This window comes from Gracilinanus agilis, chromosome 4 (assembly GCF_016433145.1).
Source record: "Gracilinanus agilis isolate LMUSP501 chromosome 4, AgileGrace, whole genome shotgun sequence".
Classification (NCBI taxonomy): Eukaryota; Metazoa; Chordata; class Mammalia; order Didelphimorphia; family Didelphidae; genus Gracilinanus; species Gracilinanus agilis.
In genome coordinates, this window is record NC_058133.1 from 277,677,890 (window position 1) to 277,698,354 (window position 20,465).

Below are 20,465 nucleotides of genomic sequence, written 5' to 3' on the forward strand. Positions count from 1 at the left end.
ATATGTAAATATATATAATACTATGTAATTATATAACATATAAAATACTTTTTATATACTACATCTTATATATTTATATGCATAAAGGACAGTTCCTGGCCTTAATTAAGGAGCTTTCATTCTTTTTATTTTTTCATTTTTTTTAATCCATTTATCTATCTGGAAATTATCTTCCATCTTAGAATCAATACCATGTATTGGTTCCAAGACAGAAAAGCAATAAGAGGTAGGCAATTGGGTTTAAGTGACTTGCCCAGGGTCACATAGCTAGGATGCATCTGAGGTCAGATTTGAACCTAGGATCTTCCATCTCTGGTCCTGGCTCTCAATCCACTAAGGGATCTAGCTGCCCCCAAGGAGCTTTCATCTAATGAGGAAAGACTATTCTTAAGGTGGCAGTGGAAAAGGGGAGGAGAGGAAGACACCTTGGCAATAGATTCTAAGATGGAAGGGAAAGGTTTTTAAAAAGAACTGAATGAGAAGGGCCAGAGACCAGGCTCTAGGGCCCTGGAGGAGAGGTCTGGGGGGAATGCAGCCTGGTTAGAAATGAAGAAATGTCTGTCTTGGGCACGCTCCTGGATAGAATATTCCTGGAGTGACCAGTCACTTTCTCCCTGTCCTCCCAGTCCCTGTGTTTTCCCTGTCCCTTATGACAGACCCTTCTGGGACTTTATTGCTTTCCCTCCGGCTCTTCTATTTAGTAAACATTTCTTAAGCAGCTCCAGGGTGCCAGAAAGACAGCCCAGGCTCTAGGAGCTTAGAGCCTTCTCTCATCTCCTTCGCATCCCCTCCCCTTATCCCATGTCCTGTGTTCTCTGTAGCATTTGGCGCCATTCTTCAAGGCAGCCTGTTTGGCCTGGCTGGCCTCCTGCCCGCCAACTACACAGCTCCCATCATGAGCGGCCAGGGCCTGGCCGGAACCTTCGCTGCCGTGGCCATGATCTGCGCCATCGCCAGTGAGTTCTTCCCGTCCCTTTCTGGCTATCTAGGGGTGAAGGGAAGGGTCAGGGGCCCTAGGGGATGGGCTTGGGGGTGGAGGTCCTGCAGGTATCACTTTTCTCTCTGCCTCCCTAGGTGGTTCTGAACTGGAAAAGAGTGCTTTTGGATACTTTATCACTGCCTGCGGGGTCATTGTCCTCTCTATCTTATGCTATTTGGTCCTGCCCAGACTGGTAAGATAAAAGGAGGAATTCTGCCCTCCAAGGGGTTTCCTGAACAATAGAGACCCTGTGGTATAGGAGAAAGTGCAATCTCCACATGGGGGTTTGGAATAGAGGTTCAGCCACTTGGGCAAATCACTTCCCTCTCTGAAAATTTTCTCATCTGGAATAGTAGTGGTGATAACAATAATAGCAATAATAAATAGCCAAGGGAAGGGCAGCTAGGTAGCTCAGTGGATTGAGAGACAGGAGGTCCTAGGTTCAAATCTGGCCTCAGACACTTCCCAGCTGTGTGACCCTGGGCAAGTCACTTGACCTCCATTGCCCACCCTTACCACTCTTCTGCCTTGGAGCCAATACACAGAAGCTAACGGTTTAAAAAATAATAATAATAATAAATAGCCAATTTATATATAGTGCTTTAAAGGTTTACAAAATGCTTTACAGATAGTATCCTCACAAAAATCCTGGAAAAGATAGGTGCAACTATCCCCATTTTACAGATTAGAAAACTGAGGCGAATAGCGGTTTAGTGAATTGCCTAGGGTCACTCAGAAAATAAGTATCTGAGGGTAAATTTAAACTCAGGTTTTCCTGACTTCATGCCTGTAAAATGTGAGGTTAGATAGAGCCCCCTAGGCACCTCTACTAAGAATTGTACCTACACACATTTTAAAAATCCTTTCTTACTTTTCAGAACTTTGGCAAAACCCTTTTTCTGCCTCTAAGCCAGTGATGCCAAACTTAAATAGAAAGGGAATCCCTGCAGCTGGCTATTATTATTATCTATGTTATTTATTTTGTTAAATATTTTTCAATTATATGTTCTCCTGGTTTGAGCTCTCGACTGCCCCAAGGAGGCCATCTGTCAGTAGACAAATGCCCCCAAGGACCTTTCCCTACCATGGGACCTGGGGAAAGGGACAGTATGCTTGTGTCTTCTGGGGCACCCATGGCGATGCTTTCTTCCCCTGTGTATTAACTGTTCTCTTAGGCTTTGAGAAGGACTGGAAGAATGTATCAGTCATTTGCCACGTTTGGTTTTTTTCCCCCTAAAATAATCTTACTTGTAAATAGTCTTATTCCCTCTTCTCCTTAAAAATATAAAACTGGGGTCTGGGCACACTCATTGATGGTTCTTAGATGATTAGAGAGTTAGAAATCAGGGAGAAGTGTCTCAGTCTGAGGTGTTCCTTTTCTTTCTTCCTCCCTGCCAGAAATTCTACCAGTATTACCAGCAAGTAAAAATGGAAGCTCTTGGGGAGCGAGAAACCAAAATGGATTTGATTAAAAGAGGTACATGGGCCCCAGGGGAGTGGGAGAGAGACTGCTGGGAAGAGTGGGAAGAGAGGGTCTTTTGGATGCTAGATGCTGTGAAGGATACAGGGGGAAAATGGTCCCTGGGCTAAGTGGTTCAAAAGAAATACAAAAGATGGCTAGGCATGGTGGTACATGGCTGTAATCTCTGCTTCTGGGGTGGTTGAGGCTGGTAGATGAGTTGAACTCAGGAGCTCTGAACTACAGGAAGGCAAAAGCCAATCTGATTTCTGTCATAAGCCCTGCACCAATATGGTGAGCCTTTAGAGAATGATTGGGAGTGGTAGTATCAAGCTGCCCGAGGAGGGGCAAACCAGACAATGTCTGAAAATAGCAGAACCAAAGTTGGACCAAGCCAGTGTGTAGCTGCTATATCTATAGCCTAGCCTAGTCAAGATAAGATAGGGAGACCCGTTCTTAAAAACAAAGGAGAATCTAGCCTCAGACACTTCCCAGTTGTGTGATCCTGGGCAAGTCTCTTGACCCCCATTGCCTACCCTTACCACCCTTCTGCCTTGGAGCCAATACACAGTATTGACTCCCAAGATGGAAGGTGAGGGTTTTAATTAAAAAAACAAACAAACAAAGGAGAACAACCCCCCAAAACTCCCTGAGATATGGTCTCTGGGCTAGGTGCTTTGAAGGATACAGAAGAAATATAGGACACAATCCATGTCCTTGAGAAGGGACAGTAGGGATGCAGCTCAAACAAATGTGAAACCACCTACAAAAAATAATTAAGTGCTGATAACTGCCAAGTTTCTGACCCTCTGTATAAAAAGTCTTCAGAGAAGGGGGACACCTGTGTGAATTAGGACCCAGCTTCTCGTAAGATTCAGCGCAAATATTTTCTCCTCTAAGAATATTCCTTTCACTAGAATACTACCTGCACCCCTAAACTCACAGCTTTTTATTTTATAGGCCCTTTGTGTAGGCATCATCATGTAAAAATATATATGAAAGTTCTTGATGTACCTGCTACATGGCTGCACTAGACTGTAACCTTCACGAGGGCAGGGATGTCTTGTCTAAAATTTGTACATCCCCTTTCACTCCCTTAGCAGGCTTCTTTCTGTAAGATGGGACTCCTAAAAGAATAAAAGATGAGACCCTTTCCATATTTGTGGCTATATATATTTTGTGTCTTATAAGGTCTAGAGGTCAAACTTGAAATGGTAGGATTTAGCTAGAGGAAGAGAGGAAGGAAGGCAGGCGTTAAAAGGAACTGAATGAGGAGAAGCAGGCATTATAATAATAGTTCTCACTTATGTAACATTTAAAAATGTTTTCATCATCAAATCTTAGCCATGAGAGATGGGAGGAAAGTGACTGAGGGAGTCCTCAGGGGCCCAGAGAGGTGCATCTAGGACTTTGGAGAAAACTGAAAGTTTAGACAAAATGAGGCAACAGGAAAGGAACTGAGCAATGATGTGGGAATGGGGAGAAGAGGGAAGGTTGGAGAATACTGGCTAGGGGAGAACACCAGAGCGGTTCATCTACTGGGCATCATCTCCATCTTCCCTGGGCCCCTGGATGGGAGGAGCATAGCCTCCCACAGGACTTTAGATCAAAGGTAGGCTCTAGGCTCAGAACAATGGGAGTGGGTCAGAGTTGAAGAATAGAGGGCAGTTAGAATGGATGTAGGGGGTGCAGTAGATAGAGTGCCTGACCTGAAGTCAGGAAGACTTATCTTTTTGAGTTCAAATCTGGCTTCACACATTATTTGTGTGACTCTGGGCAAGTCACTTAATTCTGTTGGCCTCTATTTCCTCATCTGTAAAATGAGCTGGAAATAGCAAGCCACTCCATTATCTTTGCCAAGAAAATCCCAAATGAGGTCGCAAAAAGTCAGACAGGACTTCAACTGAATTGACTGAACAACAAAAGAATGTGGATGGGGAACTAGAACACTGGTGAGGAACTAGAATTAGGAAGGTAGAATAGGATGAAGGAAGCTAGAATGAGGCAAAGTGCACAGAACTGCATGTTCTGATCCCAGGTGGAAATAGGATATGAGGGGAGAAAACAAAGATCCAAGAACTCTACTTTCAGTCCTATCCCTCTAAGGTAGGGATGGAGAGCAGCAGGACTTGGGTCCAGCAAGGCATGCTCACAAGACAGGAATCAGGCTGGCACGAGCCTCAGGATAGGAGAGCCCTTGGGTATTGGAATGCACAAAGTTGGGGTTGACATAAATGAAGCCCTTAAAATCAGCCGGTCAGTGTTGGTCAAGACCTGACAGTCAGACAGATTCAGTTCTCGGGCTGCAGGAGTGAAGATTTTGCCAAAATTCTCCATGGTCATGGCCTAAAGGGAGGGGACTATCTCCATCAGTATAACCAAAGAAGCCATGGGCATGGATGGCAGCCTCACCATCAGGTCCAGAGCCCATACACTTTCCCTGGTTGTTCAGTAAGGAACCCTTTGTACACTGCCCCCATCTTCTGGGTCAGTGCCTCAGGGCAGGCGACCATCTACTCTGTGATGGCCTGAAACAGCTTATCTTTGTCCTCCCCATCAAATGGAAGCTATCCCTCCAGCATCTTCTCCAGCAGGACACCAAAGGACCACCAATTCCCTGAAATCCCTAGGACTGGTAGGCGATAATCCCAGGGGCAATGTAAATGTAGTCCAAGGTCTTGAAGAAGGTCCAGGTTGTGATCTGGGGGGGAGAAGTTCTCCTTGCACATGCAAAAGCCTACCTTGATGTGTCCATCCATTATCCAGCTTTTTTTTTGGCATGTTCCCCTGAGTAGGACTTACTGGGTTGCTGAATGTGGTACTTGGGTGAAGCCCCACTCATCGTGAGCTCCATCACAAAGTATAGTCATTGACCTAGGAGGTGGAACGCAGCTTCATGAAAGAGTGAGGCTGTCACCCACCCACAGCTTCCCTAGGGCCAAGACAGACTTCTTCATTAGCCTGTTACTCCGTACCTTCATATCCTTCTTAGGGTCTTAAATGGCGAACAGCTCATTGGAGCCTCCATGTCTTCTTGCCTAGCATCACCTTGCCAACACTACCCTCAGCAAGTACCCTGAGGATGGTAAAGTTGGAGATGTGCAGGTGGCTCAAGGAAACCAAAGACTAGTCATTTGTTGGAGTCGTGGGGCTGGGGGAGGGCCTTGGACTCAACCCTTGTCCTCTCGTGTAGCATTTCAAAGGTCAGAAGTGGGATTTCCTCACCACTACAGTGAAAAGTTGATAGTGTTTTTTTGGACTGCACCTGCAATTGCAACAGTGTTCCTGATGAGGAGTTTTCTCTACCAAAAGCAGATCTATTCTTGCTTTGAAAACTACTGTCTTAGAGATGATTCACCTGAGGCACAAAGAGATAAAAAGAACTTGCCCAGGGTCACAAAGCCATTATGGATCAGGTCAAAGTAGGTAGGACCTGACCCCAGATCTTAATGATTTTAAGGCTGGCTCTTTACCCACTAAGCCAGTGGGATCAATTCAAATTAGAAAACCCAGTCACTGACTTAGAAAACCACAAATTAATATTATCTATATTGTGTTGTATTTTCAATTTATTATGTTAAACATTTATCAATTGCATTTTCATCTGGTTCTGGCTCACTCAGGAATTTTGCAGAGGTCCTGCAAGTTTGACACCTCCGCACTAAGTCACACTTCCTCTTGGGTAGTGTTACTGTCTTCGATTTACATCTGGGGGGATTCAGAAGCCCAGAAAGGAGAAGGGACTTGCCCAAGTTCACAAAAGCCCACCGCCCAAGAACTTTCAGAAAGGACCTCTGTTAGCGGTTAGTCCAACCCATCCTTGTCCAAGAATCCCCCTCCACACCACTTCCTACATGGCCCAATTTGTCTTCACATCTGAAAAATGAGCACTGGATGACCTCAGAGGTCCTCCTATAGTGATTTTGCTCTTTCCATGCCACTTTCAGACAGCTTGGATTGGCTTGACAACAGGTCCAAAACTGACTCCCCATGACTTCCATCCATATCTTACTCCTAGTTCCTGCCCTTCGAGTTCAAACAGAACAAGTCTAACTCTTTGCATCATTGGAGATGGCTATCCTCTGTCACCTCTCCGTCCTAACCTCCTCCAGACTATTGACTGACCCTCATAGAGTATGTTCTCCTCTCCTCTCGGCCATCTTCTCCTGGATACTCTCCAGCTTGTCTATATGTCTTTCTTACATGTTCAGATCTGAATTTGGCGCTCTAGAGGTGACCTGGCCAGAGTGGAATAGATGGGAACCATCACTTCCCTTGTTCTGGTCTTTAGACTGTGATGTCTTTAAGGACAAGGATTGATTCTTGCCTTTCGTTATGGCCCTATCCCCATCTATCTGTTCCATACATTTTCACTGGCTGTGCCTGGACCCTAGAGTGTTTTCCTTTTTTATCTCTGCCCCTTGGCTACTTCAAGTCTCAGCTAACATCCCGTCTTCTACAAAAAGAAGCCTTTCCTAGACCTCTTTAATCTTAGTGCCTTTCTTCTGTGATTATTTCAATTTATCCTTTCTGTAGCTTGTTTTTACATAGTTGTTTTCATGTTGACTTCCTCATTAGATTGGGAGCTCCTCAAGGGCAGGAATTGGGGTTGTTTGATCCTTCTTTTGTGGATACACTTAACAGAGCACTGTGGCAATTAATAAATGTTTGTTGACTTGATTTGGATATTGTGTACCTTTTATAGTGCCCAAGAAAGTATTATCAATCAATAAGCATTTATTATTATGGATATTATTATTACTACTACCTTTTTATTTCTCTATCAACACTGTCAAATCACATTGAGTCATAGGATCAAAGATTTTACAGTTTGAAAAGATGTTAGGAGGCGGTAAGTCCAATCTCTTTTTTACAGATGAGGAATCTGAGGCCCAGAAAAGTTAAATGACTTCCCTAATGTCAAATAGTACCTACCTGAAGTGGGATTTGAACCAGGTCTTGGTGATTCTAAATCCAGCATTCTATCCATGCTGCTTCACATTTGGAGACCTTTGACTCCACATCTGATTATCTTTCCACTTTCCCATATAGGAATAGGAGTATGGTATGTTGCAGGCCTCTGAGGAGACTTCTGACTAGAGTAGAGGGTACCTTTAAAGAGAAGAATAAGAGGAATATTGAGTAGGAAGCTCAGGACTGAAGTCTAGAGTCCATTGAATGTGAAATGATTTTGGCTGTGAATGAAGTAAATGACAGTAAACTATTGTAGGCTCTTAGCATGGGCGTATATATGGAGGGGTAGGAGTCTAGGCTATGCCTGTGATTTCACTTCATTTTAATAGGGAAATTCTTTATGGAGGAAATGCCCCGCACTAATTAAGACTGCAATTTATAGACTTAGAGGACTGGCCTAGAGAGTGAGCAATAGTGTCAGGGGGGACCCTGAATCCAGACTTCCTCACTGAGGTCTGCTGTCTCTTCACTAATGGAGCAGGGGCCTCCTTCTCTGAGACAGGACACATTAAAAGTGGTGTTTATGAAAATACCTCCAATAGGGAGGAGGCCAAATAAAGATTTAAAGAAGGGAGCCTAGAGAAAGCAAGAGGCCATTTTAGTTAACCAGGTGATGAGTGGTGGCTCTGAGGTTCTAGGGAACTTCATGGGAAAAGGATCCTTCTGTTGTCTAGGGAACAGCAGAGAACATGGGAGTTGTTTCAGTTGAGACAATTATGGGTCCCCATTAGAACCAACTCAGATAATCCTTACCCGATGACCTGAGACCTGAGGCACCAGGATGGGGTAGGTTTTGGGAAAAAGGTGTTACTTAGGAGGCGGAGTTGATGCTGGACTATGGAAGGGGCATTTGCCCTGGAGTCAGATGATCTGGGTTCAAATTCCACCTCTCACACTATCTATATTACCTTAGGAAAGGTCCCCCGGGCTTCAGTTTCCTCATTTATAAAATAAAGGGTGGTGGGTTGGGGGGATCTAGATGGCCCCAGAAGTCCTTCCTAAAATCTGTGATTTTGCAGTATGAGATAACAGATTTATTCTTCCCCTCGTTCAGGACCTTTTAATGTATCATCTTGTCTTCTCCCCAGGAGAGAATCCCGTCAAAACTGTAGAAGTGGAACAAGGAGTCGCCAAGCCCAGCCCACAGAGCACCTATGAGAAGCCTTCCATCATAGCCATCCTCAAAGAGGTAGATAGGGGATGAAAGCCTCAGTGTTCTGCCTCCATGTCCTATCTGCCCCCATCCCCAGTACCCCCTTGGCCTTGACCCTTTCTCTTCTCTTCCTCCATCTTCAGTCTATGACTTTACTAATGGTTGTTTGGTTCAGGAGAAGAAAGATTTTTGTTCTTCCTTTCCTCCTCCCCTGTCTTCATCACTCCAGTCCCCCTCCCCACCAAAAAGTCCCCAAATGGATCTGAGCTGCCACCCTTGTCCCCATTCCCCACCCCACCCCCAATGCCCTCTAGTAGAAACCATCCCCTTTTCTTCCAATTCCCAGATCTGGGTTCTGGCATTGTCTGTCTGCTTTGTCTTCACCATCACCATCGGCGTGTTCCCTTCTATAACCGCTGAGGTCAAGTCCACCATTGCAGGGACCAGTAACTGGAGTGAGAGCTGGAGGGCAGGGTGGGCAGGGAAGGATTGGGTGTGGAATTGGTGGGGGAGGAGCTGGAGAATGGAACCCCAAAGGGAGGTGAAAGAAGAACCCTTCATGAGGATTTGGAGGTCTTTAGGGTGCTGTGCCTCTGGCCCCCTTTCTTTAGGGAGCTGGGTTGTTGGGGGTCGGGGAGGAAGCCTGGGAAACCTGCTTGTGTAGGATCAGTGACTTGACTCCCCATCCCCATCTTTTTGTTTTCTTCTCATATCAGCTGCTCCTAGAAAGTAGAAAGCAGGGTGTATTTGTACATCGAGCCGGGTACAGGGCAGTAGCTTGTTCCGGGTCCTCTGGGGATCAGAGTCGAGGCTAGAACTCATATCCTGCCCCTTAACCCCAGCCCCCTCCTCACTTTGGGTCTCACACCTTATACCTTCCCTAATTTGAAATTTTTCACCACCTCACTTCCAGAAAACTATTTCACTCCCGTTACCTGCTTCCTCACTTTCAATATCTTTGACTGGGCTGGCCGGAGCCTCACTTCTGTATTCATGTGGGTAAGTGGGGCGTGGGGATGTCGGAGAGTCCCACAGGACCTTGTTTGGGGATGGAACAGTAAATAAAGCGTGTGGCTATTTATGGGAAGGGGATCTGAGCTGCCCCTCCTGCTTCTAAACTGGCTGATCCAGGAATGTGTGGTGGGTGGGGCTAGGGTTTGGGGTTTAGAAGCTTCTTAGAGATGTCTCAGAATAGATTGGAGGAAGGGGGAAGAGGGGGAGAGAGAGACAGGGCAGGAAAGGGAAGAGGGGGAGAGGGGGAAGAGGAGATGGAGAGGGAGAAGGGAGAAAGGGGAGGGGAGGAAGAGAGAGAAAGAGAGGGCGAGGGGGAGAGAGAGAGAAACAGTGGGAAGAATGCCAGGCCTGAAGTCAGGAGGACCTAAATTCAAATGCAACCTCAGATGCTTACTAGCCTTGGGACCCTGGGCGAGTCATTTGACCCCTTTTGCCTCAATTTCCCCATCTGTAAAATGAGCTAGAGAAGGAAATGGCAAGCCACTCTAGTATCTTTGCCAAGAAAACCCCAAATAGGCTCACAAAGAGTTGTACGTGACTGAAATGACTAAACAAGTGAGTGTGTGTGTGAGAGATCAGTACACACATGGGATCATGTGCCTTGCCTGGAATTCTGATTCCTCACTTCTACCTCCCCAAAGCTGCTAGTGCTGCATTCCCCCAATTATTCCATATTTACTTATGAGGGAACATGTTGTTTTCACCTCAATTAAAAAGTCAGCTCAGGGCAGCTAGATGACTCAGTGGATGGAGAGCCAGGCCTAATGGTAAGATGTCCTAGGTTCAAATCTAGCCCCAGACACTTCCTGGCTGTGTGACCCTGGGCAAGCCATTCCACCCCCATTGGATAGCCCTTGCTGCTGTTCTGCCTTGGAGCCCATACTTAGCATCATTCTAAGACAAAAGATAAGTGCTAAAAATAAAAAGTCAGGGGGCAGCTGGGTAGCTCAGTGGATTGAGAGCCAGGCCTAGAGACGGAGGTCCTAGATTCAAATCTGACCTCAGATACTTCCCAGCTGTGTGACCCTGGGCAAGTCACTTGACCCCCATTGCCTAGCCCTTACCACTCTTCTGCCTTGGAGCCAATATACAGTATTGATTCTAAGATGGAAGGTAAGGGTTTTTCCATCAATAAACAAATAGATAAATAGATAAATAAATGAATAAGCAATTAAGCAAGCAAATAAATGGATGAGTGAGTGGGTAAGTAAATAAATAAAATGGAAGGTAAGGGTTGTTGGATTTTTTTAAAATAAATAACTAAAAAGTACCTCCAGCACCTTGACCCTGGAACTTGATTTACTCATTTTTAATTTCAAATTTTAATTTTAAAAATTTAAAATTTACTCATTGATCAAAGTTGAATGAATGGATGGATGCTAAGTGTAGGGACCCTCTCCTGGGAGAGGACCCTCCTCGCTCTGACCTAGGACAGGCAGAGAGACAAAAGCCCTTTCTCCACAGCCGAAAAAGGACAGCCGCTATCTCCTTCCTGCCCTGGTGTTGTCGAGGATTGTGTTTGTGCCATTGCTGATGCTATGCAACGTCCATCCGAGGAAGAACCTGCCTGTGATCTTCCACCACGATGCCTGGTTTATCGTCTTCATGATGTTCTTTGCCTTCTCCAATGGCTACCTCGCCAGTCTCTGCATGTGTTTTGGCCCCAAGTGAGTGAGCCAGGCACGGGGAGGGGGAGGGCTCCTTAGCCGGCAGCTAGGATGGCCCAGGGAGGACTCTGGCTGGTGGGCTGGACCTCAGCAGCCCCACGTTCAGAATTCTGAGTTTGACGTGATGGTGGGGAGGAGAACCCAGTTTTCTTGGAGAAAGGCAGCCTCCTTCCTCTAGGATTAGAGATGCCTAGAGCCGAGGCCAGGGTGCAGGGAGATAAGGACCGGCAAGGTCTAAGCCTAGGAAATGTGGCAGATAAGTGACTTGGCCAGGGTCACACAGCTAGGATGTGTCTAATGCCAGATTTTTTTAAATCCAGGACCTCCCATCCTTGGGCCTGGCTTTCAAGCCTTTGAGCTACCTCGCTGCCCCTATGAACTTCTGATTTTTTTTTTCTATTTTTAAACTTTTTTAAAACTAGTTACATGTACTAACAAATTTCCACATGAGTTTTTCCAAGTTATATGATTCAAATTGTCTGTCTTCCTCCTTCTCTTCCCCCTCCTGGAGCTGGCAAACAATTCAATTGGATTATACATGTGTTATCACACAAAACATATTTCCAGGGGGTAGTTGGGTGGCTCAGTAAATTGAGAGCCAGGCTTATAGTCAGGGACAACCTGGGTTCAAATCTGGCCTCAAACACTTCCTAGCTGTGTGACCCTGGGCAAGTCACTTAACCCTCCATTGCCTACTGCTCTTCTGTCAATACACAATATTGATTCTAAGACAGAAGGTGAGGGTTTAAAAACCCAAACATATTTTCATATTATTCATTTTTGTAAGAGAATAATCTATAGAGCCAGAACCCCAAAACATAAACCCAAATAAATGAAGTCCCTCTAAGTTGTCCTGGATCATTGTATCGCCGAGAAGAGTTAAGTCTTTCACAGTTGATCATTCCACAATATTGCCATTACTGGGTACAAAACTTTGATCTTTAAAAGAAAAGGAGGGGGGCAGCGGGGTGGCTCAGTGGATTGAGAGCCAAGCCCAGAGATGGGAGGGCCTGGGTTCAAATCTGACCTCAGATACTTTCTAGCTGTATGACCCTGGGCAAGTCACTTAACCCCCATTTCCTAGCCCTTACCACTCTTCTGCCTTAGAACCAATACAAAATATTGAGTCTAAGACAGAAGATGAAGATTTTAGAAAAAAAGAAAAAAGAAAAGGAGTGAAGTGTCCTAGGGTTTGAGAACTGGTGATATGGAGCCTGAAGGGGGGTGTAGAATTTCTTGGGGGACAGGGAGAGGGTCCAGGGCCCAGAGAAGAGATCGTCAATGACTCTGCCTTTTGTTCCCTCTTCCCCCAGGAAAGTGAAATCTTCTGAGGCTGAGACTGCAGGTTCCATCATGGCCTTCTTCCTCTCCCTGGGCCTGGCCTTTGGTGCCTTACTGTCCTTCCTGCTCCGGGCTATCGTGTGAGGACTCGGGACCTTCCAGCTGCCCTCCCTGCCCTGCCTCTTCCACTTCTGACCTCTGTTTTCACTAACCGTGCTGGGGATGGAGGAGCAGAACCCCCTCTCTGGACACTGGGAGTCAGATAGCTAGAGCTCCCTTATCCTGGGGAAGGGGACCCATGAGACGGCACAGAGAGGTCAGTAGCTTGCTGCAGTATTTGACCGACTGACCGATGGAGCCCCTCTATGGGCAAAACAGTGTTTATCCCCCCAGCTCTGTGTGTTTGTCCATTCACATGTCTATCCCTCTGTATGTCTGTATGTGGTGTCAGGGACCAGGTGGATGAGATGAAACGTTTTAGGGTCATATTTTTCTGACCATGTTTTTCCATCCATCCAGTCCCCAGCACCTTCCCCATCCCCAGCCTTTCCATGTAATGTCTCGTGTACAGTTGGCATTTATTGCCTTTTTTATATTCAAAAAAAAAACAAAAAAACAGATGCCCCCTTCAAGGCATCGAAATAAACCATTCTGAATTTTTATTTTTTGGTCACTGTTTCTCATCACCGCATTGGAGTCAGGAAAGGTGAGAGGACACTCTGGATAGGTCACCCTTGGGGGTGGGTACCCTGAAGAAGAGATGGTGTTCCCAGATGACCGTGGTAGGGATGGAGCTAGACAAAGCATATTTTTTGCCTTTATATGCTGGTCGGGGCAAAGGGATTTGTTTAATACTTTTCAGTCATGTTTGAGTCTTTGTGACCCCTTTTGGAGTTTTCATGGCAAAGATACAGGAGTGGCTTGCCATTTCCTTCTCTAGTTCATTTTCCAGATGAGGAAACCGAGGCAGACAGGGTAAAGTGACTTTCACAGGGTAAGTGTCCAGGGCCAGATTTGAACTTGGGAAGACAAGCCTTCCCGACTCTAGGTCCAGAGTGAGAGGCTAAGGGGAGAACAGAGGAAATCTATTGTAATGTGGTAAATTAATTCTGGACTTAGAGTGAAGAGACTTGGATTCTAGTCCTGCCTAGCTGTGGAGCCTCGATGGTTCATGTCCCCCTCCGTGGCTCTGTTTTCTCCTGTAAAATGACCCAGATGAACAAAATGACTCTTCCAGCTCTAACGTTCTGTGAGTCAGTGTCCCCCCCCAGCTTTGTAACTGAAGTGTTTCCAGATGGTCCGGCCAGGGAGATGGACCCGGAGCTCCAGGCTTGTAGGGGAACAGGACAAGCTCTGTCTAGCCAGGACACAGTGGACAGGCACCTATTAAGTGTTTACTCTGTACTAGACATGTTGGGCTTTTAGACTCTGCCCATTCCCTAAGGGAATGCTTGGAGTGTACCAAAGTCAGCTCTGAGGGCACGAGGTGACACACAGCACATAAGAGAGCCGGGCTTGGAGTCAGGAAGACTGAGTTCAACTCTAGCCTCAGACACATAATAGCTGTGTAACAATGGGCAAGTCACTTTACCCTGTTTGTCTCAGTTTCCTCATCTGTAAAACGAGCTAGAGAAGGAAGTGGCAGCCCACCCCAGGATCTTTGCCAAGAAATCCCCAAAATGTAGGACATGACTGACAGCATCACAGCTCAAGAGCTTTTGCCTCAGTTTCCTCAATTGCAAAATGAGCTGGAGAAGGAAATTGCAAATCACCTCAGAATCTTTGCCAAGAAATCCCCAAAATGTTGGATATGAATGACAACATGGCTCAAGAACTAGAAGAAATCTTAAAAGCCATTGAGGCCAAGCTCCTTTTACCAAAAGAAACTTGAGACTCATAAAACTGGTAAGTTTCTGAAATGCGATTCGAATCCAGAACTTTCCAGTCCGGTGCCCTATTTCCCCAACATGCCATTCTACCTCTAAAAAAGTATACAGAACCTATTTTTGTCTTTTTCAGTGAGCTCTTACTCCCTCCAGCTTCAGACTAATATTTCTTCTACCTGTCAGACACCCCCTCCTCATAAAATACATGTACCCTCTTTTCTTTTTTCCCCCTTCCCCACCATTGTCCCCCCTACCCAGTGCTGGAGGGATGAATGACCTCCAGGCAGGATCCCAGACCCCCCAGCTCCTGGCTGGCCTCCTAAGATGCCTGTGCTAAAAAAGTCAGAGGCTAAGCTCAGGGCTCCAAAAGCTTGGCAACTGTTGCTGGCACCTCGGCATTTCACTCCTGCTGGGCTTCCTGGAGAACAAGGGCGCCTGTGTCTCCTGAGAATGAGGGGGGCTAGCCAGCTTGGCGCCCTAGGGCCCAGCCTGGACCCTTTCCCCGAGTCCCAGTGGGCTTGTGCCTGTAAGGAAGGGTCTAAGGAAGAAGGGAGGCCACTTTCTGGGGGCCAGGATTTGGGTGGCAGGGGAGTGATTGTAGACAGGCAAGCTTGGGAGCTCTGATCTCTTGAGTTTCCTTGAACCTCTTCCTTCCCTTCCCCAAAAGGGATTTCCCTCAACTTAATGAAAAAGTCCTGGCATAGTTCAGAGAAGTATTGCCAGCCACCTCCCAAAGAGCCGTGTCACAGAGTGAGTGGCAGATGGACACGGGCAGGCCCTGCCCTTGGATGGGCTCCCAGACAGACACACTGTGCAGACACAAATATACAGGGCACACACACACAGTGGGGAAAAAAATACCTAAGGCAGGGAAATATTTTTCCTGGCACTGCTATCAAAGGTCAGTGAATGACTCAAGGAGATTGTGCCTCTTGCCTGGCCCATGGTTTATTTATCTAATTGAAGCCACCCGTCTGATTTGCATAGTCTTGAGCCATAAAACCCACTTTTCTCTACTGTTGTCTCTGCATTTCAGGCCAGGGAGTGAGCCTGCAAGGCAGATGTCCTACTTAGAGATGACAAATGAATTTTACATCCTCTTCAGGTCAAAAGTACAATTAGGAGGCATCTAGGTGGATCAGTGAATAGAGAACCTGGTCAGGAGAGGAGAGAGTCCTGGGTTCAAATTTTACCTCAGAGACTTTTTAACTGTGTGACCCTGGACAAGTCACTTAACTCCCATTGCCCAGCCCTTATTGCTCTTCCATTTTGGAACCGATACTCAGTACCAATTCTAAGGCAGAAGGTAAAGTAAGAAAAAAAAAAATCGGTCTGCCAGGTCTTGGATCTGTAGAGCTAGTTAGCTAGATTGAGAAAGAAGGGAGTCCATCCCTAGTTCATTCCCTCTGACCAGTTCTATAAAGTCTCTTGGAGAAAGCTGGGATTTGAAGAACCACTTATGGAATTAATAAAGGGATGGAGAAGAAATCTGGGCTACCAGATTACTGACCTCTCCACTTCCCAAGCTCCTCTTTCTCAGAAATAGAGGATCCAATGCTTTTGTCCAGTTTAGAAAGGAAGGAAGGAAGGAAGAAAGAAAAGAGAGAGAAAGAAAGAAAGAAAGGAAGAAAGGAAGAAAGGAAGAAAGAAAGCATGTAAGACCTACCCCCTTGCTCCTACTCCAGAAGAAACGTGGCTCTGGACCCACCCAGCTGGGTTCTTGTCTTGAACACCAGGCCCCTGTTTATGAGACAGTGAAAAGAGCCCTGGTCCTGATAATCAGAAGACACCTCTACACCATCTTATTTTTCTTTCAGTTTACATCTTTGAATAATTTTTTCGCTGTCTTTTCCCCTTTGTTATTGAGTTGTTTTCATTTCTGTCTGACTGTGATCTCATTTGAGGTTTTCTTGACAGAGATCCTGTAGTGGTTTGCCATTTCCTTCCTCAGCTCATTTTATAGATGAGGAAATTGAGGCAAATAAGGTTACATGACTTGCCCAGGGTCATACAGCTGCTAAGTCTTCGAGGCTGAATTTAAACTCAGAAAGATGAATTCTAGATGGCAATAGATAGACTTGCTATCCACTGGGCCACCCAGCTGTCTCATCTTTTACTGTTTATCACATTTACCCATGAATGGACCTTTTCCCCGCTCCCCAGTTTGGTGGTACCATCCCTTATAACAAAGAAGAAAATTGAGCTAGTCATACTATTCCTTTTTTTTTTTTAAACCCTTACCTTCTGTCTTAGAATCAGTACTGTGTAACAAAAGAAACATTAAATCTGTTATGCCATTCCATATAACAGAGGAAAACTTAACTGGTCACACATCCCTTATAACAAAGAAGGAAACGTATTCAGTATTCATGCCATTCTTTATTAGAGTTTAAAAAAAAAAAGAAGGAAAAACTTAAGATCAGATAAAAATAACCAATATTTGAGCCACGTGGGATAGTAAATGCAATATTCTACTCCCATACTCCCTCTCTCGGCAGTGAAGGGAGGGAGCTTCCTCTTCTCGACTTTTCTCTGGGGACCAAGCTTAGAAATACTTCCAAAGGGCTCTGTCCGAGAGGGTTTGCCCATTCTCTTTTTTTTGGTTGTGGCCATTATGTTTGTCATCTTCCTGGGTTTGTTTCCATCACACGATGCTCCTGCTTCTCAGAATTCTTCAGGTATCTTCTCTTTGGTTTTTACATCCTGTTCCTTATTCATTTCTGAATCCATACCTCCCGTCCCCTCTCCCCAAAGGGTCACCTTTCCTGATGGCAAAGAACTAAAAAGGAAGGAGAAAAAGACAATTCACCGAAACTAACCCAACACATGAGCTGTTTGTCGGTATGCGCCATGGTGCACATCCAGAGTCCCCTCATCTCTGCTTGCTTATCTCTAGGGCCAGACTTGGTCCTTAGAATGACACCTGAAGGGAGTTTTGTGGTTGTTCTTTCACATCCTAGTAATTGTTAACATATTGTTTTCCTGGTTCTGCTGACTTCATCCTGAATCAGTGACTTTTTGAAAAACCCTCTGTCTTAGTATCAATTATTTTTTTTTTAATTAAATCTTTACCTTCTGCCAATACTATGTATTGCTTCCAAGGCAGAAGAACAGTAAGGGGTAGGCGATGGGGGTTAGGTGACTTGCCCAGGGTCACATAGCTAAGAAATGTCTTGAGGGCAGATTTGAATCCAGAACTTCCCATCTCTAGGTCTAGCTTTCAATCCACTTAGCTGCCCCCTAAACCCTTACCTTCTGTCTTAGAATCAATACTGTGTGTTGTTTCCAAGGCAGAAGAAGAGTAAGGGCTAGGCAAAGGGGATTAAGGGACTTGCCCAGGGTCACACATCTAGGAAGTATCTGAGGCCAGATTTGAACCCAAGTCATCTTGATTCTAGACCTGGCTCTATCCACTGAGCTCCCCAGCTGCCCCCACCCTTGTTTCTTATAATTTTTGGTACTTTTACAGAGATACAATATTCCATTCCATCCATTCATCCACCCATCCATCCATCCCATGCCTGGCCATTCCCCAGTTCAGAAGCATCCACTCAGGTTCTGGCTGTAAAACACGCTGCCCTCCATATTGTGGGGTTCCGTAGGACTTTTCTTTGACCTCCTTGGGGTACGTGCCTAGCAGTCAGATCTCTGGGTTTGTGTTTAGATGGTTTAAGCTAACTGGAAATATCTGCCACACTTATATTCACAGTGTGTCCTGGAGTGAAGGCTTCAGAGCCTCAGTTTCCTCATGGGGAAGGCTCCCTAAAACTAAAACGCTTCCCATGGTTGGCTCCGAAGCTGCAGTTGTGTTTTATAACCACTAGAGGACACCATGCATCAGATTGTCCTGGACTTGATAATGGCTCATTTTTATGGAACATTTACTGGGTGCTGGGTACTGGGCTCTTTGCCTTACAATTATTCTTTTATTTGACAATTCTACTGAAATATATTTATCAAAATATCATTTGAAAGCAATTACTTGGACCCCAGGTTATGAACTCCTGTGTAAGGTTTAGACTCAGAGGGACCTCTTACAGGGAGAGATGAAGGCAATCAAAACCCAGAGAGGTTCTGACTTGCCAAGGGCACACAGGTAGTAAATGCCCAAGCCTGGATTTGAACCGAGGTCCCATGTCTCCAAGACTCCACTGCCCCAAAATTCAATAACAATATAACACGATAGAGCACCTGGCCACAAGTCAAGAAGACCTGAGTTGAGTTCAAATCCAGCCTCACACATTATTCAGTCACCCTGTCTGCCTCAGTTTCCTCATCTGTCAAATGAACCAGAGAAGGAAATGGCCAACCACTCCAGTGTCTCTGCCAAGAAACCCCCGAATGGGGTCACAAAGAGTCGGGCACGACTGAAAGGACTGAACAATAAGACAAGGTGGTGTGTGATTGGGATGGAGCACAGATCCAGCTGGCCGGTGTCCGTGTAGACCCTTCGGACAAAGCATCATGCCCATCCTGGAAGGGGACAGAGAAGCTTTGCCTCTAAGCAAGGCTTGACCCTGGTCCATTCATTCACTGACCCTTTCTGGTTTCCAAATATGGGCAAGGGAACTCGTGGCTGTCCAGCCATTAGACACCCGTTAAAGAGGAGATTATACTTAGGTTACATGGGCTGTTTTCAACTTTATAATCCGTTTATTCAGCTATTGTAGTCAACCTTTTCCCCACATTTATTCCAGATCTCCAGGTGAACAAACAATTGGCAACTTAAAAAAAAATCTAGTTTAAGTAATCAATAAACTTAAAAAACAAAAAACAAAAAACACAGTACCCCTTCTGCCTTAGAATCAATACTAAGTATTGGTTCCAAAAGGTTAGAGTTAGGCAGTTGGGGTTAAGCAACTTGCCCAGGGTCACTCAGCTAAGAAAGTGTCTGAGGCCACATTTGAATCCAGGTCCTTCCTGTCTCTAAACCTGGTGCTTTATCCACTGAGCCACCCAGCTACCTCTCAATAAACTTTTAATTAAACACCTACCATGCGTTAAGCTCTGGGGATACAAAAAAAATAGCAACTGCAAAATATAGCAAAAAAAAAAAATAACAAAAGATAACTCCTGCCCTCCTAATCCGAGAAATAATGAGCAAACAAATATGGACAACACAAGCTATATATGTGATAAATGGGGAAATAATTAGTAGGGGAGGCACTAGAATTAAAGGGCAGCTATTATATTACATTACATTACATTACATTACATTATATTATATTATATTATATTATATTATATTATATTATATTATATTATATTATATTATATTATATTATATTATATTATATTATATTATATTATATTATATTATATTATATTATATTATATTATATTATATTATATTATATTATATTATATTATATTATATTATATTATATTATATTATATTATATTATATTATATTATATTATATTATATTATATTATATTATATTATATTATATTATATTATATTATATTATATTATATTATATTATATTATATTATATTATATTATATTATATTATATTATATTATATTATATTATATTATATTATATTATATTATATTATATTATATTATATTATATTATATTATATTATATTATATTATATTATATTATATTATATTATATTATATTATATTATATTATATTATATTATATTATATTATATTATATTATATTATATTATATTATATTATATTATATTATATTATATTATATTATATTATATTATATTATATTATATTATATTATATTATATTATATTATATTATATTATATTATATTATATTATATTATATTATATTATATTATATTATATTATATTATATTATATTATATTATATTATATTATATTATATTATATTATATTATATTATATTATATTATATTATATTATATTATATTATATTATATTATATTATATTATATTATATTATATTATATTATATTATATTATATTATATTATATTATATTATATTATATTATATTATATTATATTATATTATATTATATTATATTATATTATATTATATTATATTATATTATATTATATTATAT

The 20,465-nt window shown here is 43.6% G+C and overlaps 1 protein-coding gene across 1 annotated transcript in view; it reads left to right on the top strand.

Moving 5' to 3' along the window:
- Positions 1-13,189, top strand: part of SLC29A1 (solute carrier family 29 member 1 (Augustine blood group)) — a 30,807-nt gene extending 17,618 nt beyond the window's left edge. The window contains exons 7-14 of the mRNA XM_044674720.1: positions 822-956; positions 1,075-1,172; positions 2,378-2,456; positions 8,501-8,601; positions 8,912-9,020; positions 9,479-9,564; positions 11,044-11,246; positions 12,560-13,189. Coding sequence (XP_044530655.1) covers positions 822-956; positions 1,075-1,172; positions 2,378-2,456; positions 8,501-8,601; positions 8,912-9,020; positions 9,479-9,564; positions 11,044-11,246; positions 12,560-12,671 — 923 coding nt within the window. The 3' untranslated portion in view covers positions 12,672-13,189. The remainder of the gene's footprint in view (positions 1-821; positions 957-1,074; positions 1,173-2,377; positions 2,457-8,500; positions 8,602-8,911; positions 9,021-9,478; positions 9,565-11,043; positions 11,247-12,559) is intronic.
- Positions 13,190-20,465: the final 7,276 nt, after the last annotated feature.